We start from the raw sequence: 10023 nt of genomic DNA, 5'->3' as shown, positions 1-10023 counted from the left end.
CTTTGTTCATTCCGAATTTATCGTAATTTCTAGACCCTGATGTACTCAGATCCTTTTTCTTTGCAGTCCAGCTGCATTTCTGGTGCATGATGAAGGGACTACATGATTTTATGTGTGTCTCTAAGCTTTTACCCTTTTCTGACCCACTACATCACTCTTAGGGTCTTGTCTTAGAAGCATGGAGTTGGCAGGACTTGGGGTGAGCAAACATCTCTCAAAGGGTGAAAGGAATCTCTGGAAATATCTTGCAAGTTGGATCTATCACCGTGCTCTACCTACAGGGGACCCTCATTTTGTGTTAGCCCTCAAAGCGAAACGGCGGTATTTTCCCAGTGCTGAGAACAAGCAACGCTCAGCATGTGTCCTCCTGCCCCATTGCCAGCCCTTGTTCCTACCCTGTGCCTGGAGATTTGCAGGGAATGAATAACTCACTTGATCTGCCCAGTGAGGGGCGTCTCAGCAGGGATTTCCTTGTTTGATTTTATTGGCAAATATGGTAGCATTTTTACCCAGCTCCCGGAAAGAAATGTCCCTTTCCACCCCTAACATCCACACCCATTACATCCTTCACCACATGGCCAGCTGAGGACTAGTGCTAACTCACACCCTACTCCTGGACAAACACCTGAATGTTTCTAGGGTAACATTCAGGTGTCCAGACTACTCGAGGCAGACCTGATCTATCAGACTGACCAACAGCAAAGACAATAAGACCTATAAATCCCCTTGTGCAGAAGGGCAGAAGGTCTTCGATGATCTGGGCTATGTCTAGCATCGTGGCTGGGGTCTGCCTTAGTGCTGTGGCATGCAATGGGAGTGACCATCACTTCATCACACATTACTCACAGTAATGAGGACGCATGTGGAAGACACATCTTCCTGGCCAGTGATGGCATGTATTGGGTGGAGAAGAGGAGGAGATGGTCTCCAGACGGATCAGTATCTTAAAGGGGAACGGTCTGTGAGACTGTCCCAACTCTGGTCTTTAGTAAAGGCCTCGTCTGGTGATTTCCACTGAAGAAATGGCAATATCATTGAGAATCTGCAGCTTGGTGATGGATGAAAGCTGCTTCTGCCGATGCTTGTACTGCAAGATTTTGTTTTCATCGATGAAAATGTGGAAATAGTCCTGGTCAGAGTAGATTTCAACCTGAAAGAGAGACTGTGTTAGGTTTACCACGTGTCCCCACACCCTCAGTGGACCTTGCTGCCATCATGTCAGCGAGTGTGCAGATCTGGGCCCGTGGATCTACAACCCACTTCAAATCCTGCCAGAGGCGACACACGCTACTCACCCCCTCTTTGGGGAAAAGGAGGGAATTACTGAGTTCTTCACTTTGTGGTAGTAGAAATTGGTGATAATGTAAAGCCTAAACTGAAAGCAAATGCAGCATCCAGGGATTATTGTTGAGGCTCTGTATGTCTGTGCCCGAGTTGGGTGTAAATCATCAGCAAATCAGGGTACAACAGAAATATTGATAGGAGACAGAGCCAGAGAGGAGATGTTACTGGGTAGGGTGCTGGTAGGAAAGGCAGGGCTAGATCCATGAGGAGAACTCCAGTATTGGTTGGGTCACTCCTGTCCCACCCGAGGAGACCCATGGGGTGACGCAGGGTTACCTGGAATGGCTCCTTTGCTTCGAAGGGGAAGGTGTTATTCACCTCTTCCTTCCCCCAGCGGTTGGCGAGGAAGGAATTGCAGACGATTCTGGAGCTGGAGAAGCGGGGGTTAAAGTGGAGAGCGATTTGGTCTCCAGGATCACAGAGCAAATTAATTTCAAACCTAAGACAGCGAGAGAGAGAGAAGTGATGGAGAGCTGTGGAGCGATGCTGCTGGCTCTCGCGAGCTGGGAGGGCTGCAGAGTGTGTCCTTACATGCTCGAACTGGAACTGGTCTCGCCCTTGACCACGACACTCCAACCGGGACACATCCCCTCTGGGTACAGGGCCTCGAACTGCCGGCGAGGAGGCGATGGTGAAGCATGGCAAGGTGAGAGAGATGCACAGCCCTGCTCATGCCTTACACATCTGCATCTTTCTTACCCTCTCATCGTCTTGTCCTTTCTCCCCCCTTCCCATGCAGGCACACGCTCTGCCCCTGCTTTTTTCTCGTTCCTAAATAATCTCAGGGGCTCTAAATTGATACTAAATGAAGTTGCTGCAACATCCAGTTGATGAGGTGGGATTTTCTTCCCTCCAAGGTCTTTTGTAATGAGCTGGGTGGGATCAGGGAGCAAAAATTGAAGAACCTGAATGCCTTCATTGTTGGTAGGACAGAAGGATGCCCTGCTCCCTCTGCCCACCTGGGCAGTACAAAATCCAAAGCAGAAAACTGTGAGGCTTTGAAGCAGGATGTGAAAGACAAGGACTGATCATGGAATGGGTGTAAGGTGATATCCAGCCCATCCTCATCCAGCATTACGTGGGTGACACTTCCCACAAGCTCCTGTCCAATCCCCCATTCCGCCCGCTCCCCCCATCTCCAAGGTTAAACTTACATAAAACGAGCTGGAAAATGTTCCTTTTTGAATAATTCATAGTTTTGTTAAATAACTCATTTTAATAAGAAGTGCTTGCCATTTCACCCCACTTTTTTTTTTTTTAGCACTCTAATGATCTTGCATTTCTGAGCATCCCCCTCTCTCAAACCTGTTACTCACACTGGGAAAATCTCTCCAGCGTTGGCATCTCCACTGCCAGCTCCGTGCCTTGCTTTGCCTCCCCATAGCTCAGCACTTCCACTCCCCTGTTTATTTCTCTGCCACGATTTCCCATTTCCAGTGCATCTTTGGGATACGCATGTTTTGGGGCAGGAGCTGAGATACGATGATGGCCAACCTCATGTCCTTGTGCCGGGCTACTTTTATTGAGTAGCTTTGGGAACCCATGCATGGTTGTTCAAAGGCTCTGACCGCACCGGTGTGTCCCCCTGTGAAACACGGAGGGCTGATGGAGCTGACAATAGGGTTTCAAACAGTGAGTGGTGAGATGGCAGCACCCAGGTTAGCCTTGCCTTGACCCTTAGCTTGTCATTATTCCAACACCCACAGCAAAAGACATGCCACGTACACAGGAAACAGCGATTCCCTCTTTGCTGTCAGCTGTCCCAGTGGAGACAGAGGGCAAAGCACAGATCTCTGCTAAAACATCGGTTGCATTTTGGTCTCAGCTTAAACCCTCCAAGCCAGAAGAGCTGCCGTCAGGGCAGCGTGACCCCGGTCCAGCTCTGGTGTAACTGAAACAAAAAATCTGTCCTATGGCCTTGTCTTGAAAGCCACGGAGGTCTCAGCTTTGCAAGAGCCTGGATGGGATGGAAATAGAGGGGCAGCACCACAAGTAGCATCCCCACGTCTTTTGGGATTTCTGCCTTTCCTGCCCTTGTCTGTGCCGCTTTCCTTTATCCACTGCCTGCCTCCGTACCGTCACCCATCAGACAGACCCAGCTGTGCCGGTTCTTGTCCCCAGCGCTTACCCGCAGTGCCATCCCGCTTGCCTGCTCTGCGCCGCAGACCCAGCCGGGCGCAGGGGCAGAGGGCTCTATATAGGGGCCGTGGGCCAGGAGCCCATGTGCACGGGGATTAGTGGTGACAGCGGGCTGAGGTGTCCCTTTCAGAGTGGGCTTTCGGGCACGGCTGGGAGATGGGGAGCAGCAAATCCCGCTGCCTGCCCCGCGGGTCAGCCCGCTCATGCGTGCAGGGCTAATCCAGCCCCGCACAAAGGCAGTCCTGAGCTGGGACGTGATGGAGCCAGCGTGCGGCAGCGACGGGGCGGACGGACATCCAGGCTGTGATCTGGGGGGTGTTTAATGCATGAGGGAAGGATGGAGAGTCCCAAAGCTGGGGGAGGTACCAGGAGTCCCATCTGCCACAAGGTCCGGAGAGAAAGGAGGTGGCAAAGGAGAAATAGTGGCTCCTACAGGGGCTCAGCTTCACCCTGACTGACAGAGATTTCTTTTTCTCCCTGTTTTCTTTTTTGCTCAGTCTTTGTGGGTCAGAGCCCTGAAACGAGCTGATGCCAGCTCTGTCACAGCCGCTTTTCCACCTCACGGTGCTCTGGGGCTGGCAGGTTTGGGATGCTGCTGTGCTGAGCTCAGCATGTCCCAGCCCCGCGTTTCCCCTCCCTGCTGGGGACAATACAGGGATTTGGGAGCAGGGTGAGGGAGCCTTTGTCCGATATTTCCTGTCATGCAAAGGCATCGAGAAATGAGCAGCAATGAAATGAATTTCAGTGGTGGGGGTTTTCACCGAATGGCTGGGGGAAGCTGGCCCAGGGAAGGGAGGGATGGTTGCGCGTCTCCCCCCTCTTACCAGGGTAAACGCATTAAAACCAGATGCTGTCCCCATCCCTGCATGCACTGGAGGCTGTGATGTCCCCCGGCTGGTCCTACAGGAATCCATGGCTTTCGCGGTTAAAACCTCCTCACTGTATGGGCCACAGAGCTGATGTTATTTAATGTGTTTATTTTATTTCCAGCAGATAAGCAGAATGAGAGCTACTATCCCAGGCTCTGGTGCCCTTGGCAGATGATTAAAAATGCAATCCAGCAGACATAGAAGCCAACAGCCTCTCTTGGGGCTGAAAAAGCCGAGTCCCAGGCTGGGATTTGCCCATTTGGACTCCTACAAAACCAAACTGTGTGAAGCTGAGCTCTGCCGTGGTCTCCTTGCTCAGCTCCCGGCTCTCCAGGCGCTGTGCTGGGGAACACTGGAGGAGAGCTCTGCTACAGATGGCAGCATCGGGGTGTGCAAGGGAGTCATGAGCCAGCAGCAGAAGTGCCGAGGTGGTGGTGGCAGGACCAGGGACATCCCACCCATCCCTCCTTGGGCTGCCATAGGGTGCTGGCTGTTGGCATCTCCGATCTGCCCAGCTCTATGTCTCCCCCACTTATGGCCTGAACCCAAAGTTGTGGATTTACCCCCAGAATCATCCCTCCCTGCTTGTTTCTTCCGCCTGCCAGGCAAGGGACTGCGGGGACGAGGGGCTGCTTTTGAGATACCCGCCACGGCAGTGGGCAAAACCAGACAGCGCTGCAGTCCTGCACGTAGGAAAGGAGTGATCTGCAAGCTAAATAATTGTGCCAAGTTATTCATAATTATGCTAATGAAATCAGTGGACTGAGGAAGGCTTGGGAACCGCAGGGCAGGTGGGGGTGCAGTGGGATGGCAGAGGACCTTGCCCGGCATGCCGTGGTGGGACACATACTGGCTCCTGTCTGTCCCCGGGGGCTGTGTCTCACCCGCGTGGTGCAGAAACCAGCGCGAGTCACAACCTCTAGAGATGTCTAGAAAAAGCAAGCGCTGGCCACAAATCTGTGTGCACAGAGCCTGTCCTGGCTCTGAGGATGTCCTGGCCACGCTGAGTCTCATTCCAGCTCCCACCGCAGCCTCTGCTGGTGCCACCACCAGCAACAGGCATGGAACTTGTTCCCCTGCTGCATCAGGCCGAGGGGTACTGGGAACCACCGGGCTGCCCTGGGGGAGAGCAAAAAAAGCCAGTGAAGGCAGGTTTGGAGAGATGGGAAAGCTCTCGGGGAATGAGGGGAAATTTAGATTGCTCCAGTTTTGGGGACAGCAGCTTCTGAGATGCCCAGCGCTTCCCAAAATTCAAGGCTTTGCTTCCTCTTGGCATTTCAGCAAAAGCAAGAAAGGTTGCTGGGGAAAGATGCAAACACCTGTGTTTCACCAGTAAATGGTGCCCAAATACCCACTGCTTTTACAGGTGCACCTCTATTTGCCTTCTGCCTGTTGTACCTCTGCTCAGAAGACATCGTAGCAGCTGTCTGCTTAGCAAGGAGAAAGGGACTGGAAATGTGTTTAAAATCTCAGATATTGGAGGCAGCATTGGGTGATTAGTTACTTAATGCCATAATTTCTCCCTCTCTTTGCTGATGGATGGAAAAAAACAAACCCACACACCGGCTATGTGCCACTGGGATACAGAAAGGAGAGACACAGTCTGAGGAGGAGAGGGTCGAGCGTAGGAGAGGAGATGAAAAACTCGTGGCTTGGTTAACTGCAGAGGATGCATTAGCAGATCTGCTTATGCATTTGCCAGCCATTTGGTCATACAACCACCAGAGTTTACACCTTTCCTTAAGCTGTTGTTATCCGTGTCCTGCTCTTGGTGGTTCTTCCCAAAGTCTTTTTCCTGCTGCTCACAGAGTGTCAGAAACACCCGGCGAGGAGCTCGGCACCGCGCTTCCCACGGGAGTTTTCACGCAAGGCTCCCCGGCGCTACACCCGGTGCGTTTCTGGGCGTGCGATTATTTCCATTAGTCTCTAGAGGTCTCCAAACGCACAGCCTGGACTCGCAGGACCTGAACACAGCGCTCGCCTCTACACACCACACGTTGATTTTCTCCTTGTCGCGCTGCCCGGCTCTGCGCTTCACCCGCCGCGTGATGCTCCGTCTTCTGACCCCCGCTCGGGTTTTTCTGTGGGCTCTCGTAGGAAAGAAGCATCCGTCCCATGACCAACTCAGTCGAGCCCTGATGTGAATGGTGCCTTTGGATACTGCCCCAGGTGAGCCCTCCGCACACAGGTACCTGTTGTCCCTCATCTACCTTGTCCTGCCAGCCAGAAACATCAGCAGGCAGACCTGACTGTGCCCACGCCTGCGTTATATTGCTATATGTGTCTTCACGCATTATTGCACTGCCCTGTTTCCTATTAGTATTCACCCATACATGTACTCAGTGTGCATAGCGTCCACTGAACCTCAGCAATATACACCTACCGGAGGCCTGTGAGCACAAATCAACCCACGTTCCTTAAATACACCAGCGCAAACAAGCCAGCCCGGTGCTTCTAGTTCATAGCCACGTGTGGCCAGTGGACTCGCGTGTGCAAAGCTGCTTTAGTGCCCGCTGGCTGGAGCGGGGTGGCTGTGGCCACGGGGGTGCAGCCAGAGCCGGGCTCCTCTTGGAATCACCCCTGGCTAACTCTCTTGGGTCTAGTCCAGGGGCCTCCAGACCTCCAGCTTTATAGAATAATTTAAAATTAAGCTAAGAAATGACGTATTTTTAGTGGTGGGCTCTAACCGCCAGCCCGACGGGGCACAGCAGTGATGCTGCAAACGGTGCCATTGCAAAGTCCCTTGTTTTTTCTTGCTTTGGACACCCCCGTCCAGCCACCAGCCCTTACCGTCTGGGGAGAGCACCAGGGCTCCCTCCTCCAGCCCAAGGACTCGGGCCTTTCCCTCCATCTCTGGAGCCAGAGCGACTCACTGGCTTTCCTAAAACCCCATGCTCTTTGTTTTAGGACAATAGCTTTGCAGAAAAAAACCCCATATCACGAAACAATAGCCTGGGTGGAAGCAGAGCCTCCCAGGCATTGCCCGCTGGCTGCGTGCTCCAGGCAGGCTCAGCTCCTTCTCGGGGGGTAAGTTTGGGTTACCCCAAATCCAGGTGGGTCTCCCGGCACCTTCCACCCCCAGACCAAATCAGGGGCTGCAATTTCCCCAGCGCACGCCTCTGTGTGAGGCTTCTCCAGACTTGTTTATCTGCCGCTTGGCAGTATTTATACCTCCTCCGCAGCCTTTTCAGTCCCTCCAGGGAATTCCTAAAACTCCCCCGTGCAATCGGGAGTCAGCCCTCAGCTCCATCCGCGCCGCCTTGGGAATGTGTTACCCCAGGAAGGGTTTTATCATGGATTTGGCACATGCCTTCGCCAGCTCACCCCAATTCCCTTTCCCCCCAGACCTACGGCTCTGCATTAGCTCCTTGCTCCTGCCTGTTCTGCTTGGGACCTCCTTCCATCGTTCCTCTCTACATGCAGCATCCGGAGACCGGCCGTCTCGGTGCCATGCCAGGGCTGGACGGTGCGAATGCTCCTCCAGAGCTCCAAACAGAAAAAAACTATTTATGTTTTATAAACTATTTAAACTCTTTATTTAAGTCAAAACAACCCTTTTGAGCTAAATCTCAGTGACACAGTCAATGGTATCTCTATATTTCTGCAGTCTCACCCTGCTGTGCTTTACAGGACCAGCCAGAAGAGGGCTGGAGACTCCAGGCAAATCCCTGAGACAAACGATAATCATAAGAAAAAATCACACATGGGTCTAACTCTAGAAGAGCCTGATGCAACACCCGCTGCTGCTGTGGGACGGGGGTCAGCTCTGCAGCCTGCTCCAGGAGGCTTCAGTCTCCCCCAAGACGCGCTGCGGATGGAGCCCCTGCAGCTGCCCGGCCTGAACATCCCAACGCAGCTCCTGCGAGAGCAGGGAAAGGAAAACATCACACCCTGCAAGGTGGCAGGAGAAACAGGGAGAAGCTAACACCCCCCGGCACACGCTGCCCCCGCCCGGTGTTGACCGAGCTTCATGTGCCTCCTTGGAGTGCTAACGAGCTGCTGGGAACGGCCTCGGAGCTGGGGGCATTTATCAGATTTTCCATTCTTTGGCTGCTTGTTAGCGTGTCCCATCATCTTTCCAGTTAGGGACTGGTGCTGGGGAAGGGGAGGGCACGTTCTCTGCACCAGCAGCCATCCGGGCAGCTGCCGGTATGAAATTCTGCTTTTATTCTTTTTGGGCGGTAAGTGAGAACAGGAGCCCGGTTGGGTGCCAGGTGGTGCTGTGAAATGTGAAGGACGGCGAGCAAAACCTCTGCCTCTCATCGCAATCTTTCCCCGTGCCGGCGAAAGGGGAAGGCGATCCCAACCCCGCCGGCGCCGGGAACCGGCACAAGCGCAACTGAGGCCAAGCCCGGAGCCGCCGCCGTCCCCGGCACAGCTCCCGCTCGCCGCTCAGGACTTCCCTTTCATGCCGCTTTGAGGAGCGGGGATGAAAGGCAAGGCAGTGGAAACACAAAGCGCGCCTGGTTTATTTTATTTATGACTGGCCTCCGCTTAAAAGGAAACCAGCTTTATCAGCTCCAGCACTGCCAGGGCAGATGAGTAAATGAGAGGGGAGGGTTTCGTTTATGATCTGGAGCTTGAGTTTGCTCTTATATGGGCATCGCCACCAGGCATTTTTTGCTGCCACCTTGCTGCTACTTGTGTTACCCGGGACGGCCAGGCTCTCGCTGGAAACCCAGCCAGGGTCCTCCAGAGGTGAAAGGCAGGAGGCGGAGAGAGCGGTTGAGCTCAGGTTGTATCTACTCCTACTTCCCTGGCTCGGGGCAGCTACACGTGCTGCAACACAAACATGGCTGCAGCCAGCACATCCCCGCCGGTCGGCACTCGTACCTGCTGCGTCGTCACCCAGCCAGGCTTTGTGAACCATGACTTTGTTGCTTGCTCAGTTCCCTGGGGAGAAGGCTACATCCAAGCAGGTCCCGTTGCCCTCGCCAGTGGCTCCAGCTGGAAAGCAGCGGTGGGTCTGGGGCACGGCTGGTGCTCGCCCATCGCTCCTGCTCAGCGCTGCGAGGTGCAGGCAGAAGGTAAACACACGACCTGGCACGGGCTGTTGTTTATTGCCCCGGGGTTCTGAGAGCCAATATTTGATCATCCGTACATAATTGCCCCCTTGTATATGCAGGGACCTGATTTATCCTGCTCCTCGGTGATACCTTCCAAGCTCCCCGGGGAGACATCTGTCTCCCTCTTCCCGGTGATTGATGGGGAAGGAGGAGAGCTGGCGCTGGGCCTCGCCATGCTCCTCAGAGTCAGTGTGTGGGTGTACTGCGTGTCCTTCCATGGTGGTCTCTGGCTCAGAGCTAAAGCAATGACAGATCCTCAGGAGGACGGGGGGGATACGTGTGCGCTCTCCCTGCTCAGTTTTACGTTAAGTTCCTGGGGAATGGTGTCAGCATTGCCGAAGCCCCCTCCATCCCCCATCGCCTCACCTCTAACTCTTACCAATTCAGAAGTGTTTCCCAGCGGCTTCCCAGGCGAGGTTAGCCTCCGAGGGACAGGTTTCCTCGGTCTGAGCAGCTCTTATTCTGTGTTGAATGATTTACTGCCCCAAAACACAGGGCGGGGAGGAGGCACATCACGAGAGGGGCTGCAGCTTGGCAGCGTGCTCTGCTCCTGCGCTGGGCTGCGCACACAAGATACAGCATGACCATCTCCTGCCGATGCTCTC

At 53.9% G+C, this 10023-nt stretch overlaps 1 protein-coding gene across 1 annotated transcript; it reads right to left on the bottom strand.

Moving 5' to 3' along the window:
* Window positions 1-985: 985 nt before the first annotated feature.
* Window positions 986-3484, bottom strand: GRIFIN (galectin-related inter-fiber protein). Its single transcript, XM_063345272.1, has 4 exons — window positions 3473-3484; window positions 1876-1955; window positions 1621-1783; window positions 986-1150 (listed from the first exon to the last, which is right to left on the bottom strand). The coding sequence occupies exons 1-4, from the start codon at window positions 3482-3484 to the stop codon at window positions 986-988; spliced, it is 420 nt and encodes a 139-aa protein (XP_063201342.1).
* Between the last annotated feature and the right edge of the window lie 6539 nt (window positions 3485-10023).

The sequence above is a fragment of the Chroicocephalus ridibundus genome, chromosome 8 (genome assembly GCF_963924245.1).
Source record: "Chroicocephalus ridibundus chromosome 8, bChrRid1.1, whole genome shotgun sequence".
NCBI lineage: Eukaryota > Metazoa > Chordata > Aves > Charadriiformes > Laridae > Chroicocephalus > Chroicocephalus ridibundus.
The sequence above is the reverse complement of the archived record's forward strand: the minus strand, read 5'-3'. Positions and strand labels throughout refer to the sequence as shown.

What these genes read in the sequence shown, in the direction of transcription:
- GRIFIN (XM_063345272.1), bottom strand. An exon ending in ACCAGTTCCAGTTCGAGCAT is followed by an intron (nt 1,784 to 1,875) that starts GTAAGGACACAC and finishes TCGCTGTCTTAG; the next exon opens with GTTTGAAATTAATTTGCTCT. An exon ending in AAGCAAAGGAGCCATTCCAG is followed by an intron (nt 1,151 to 1,620) that starts GTAACCCTGCGT and finishes TCTCTCTTTCAG; the next exon opens with GTTGAAATCTACTCTGACCA.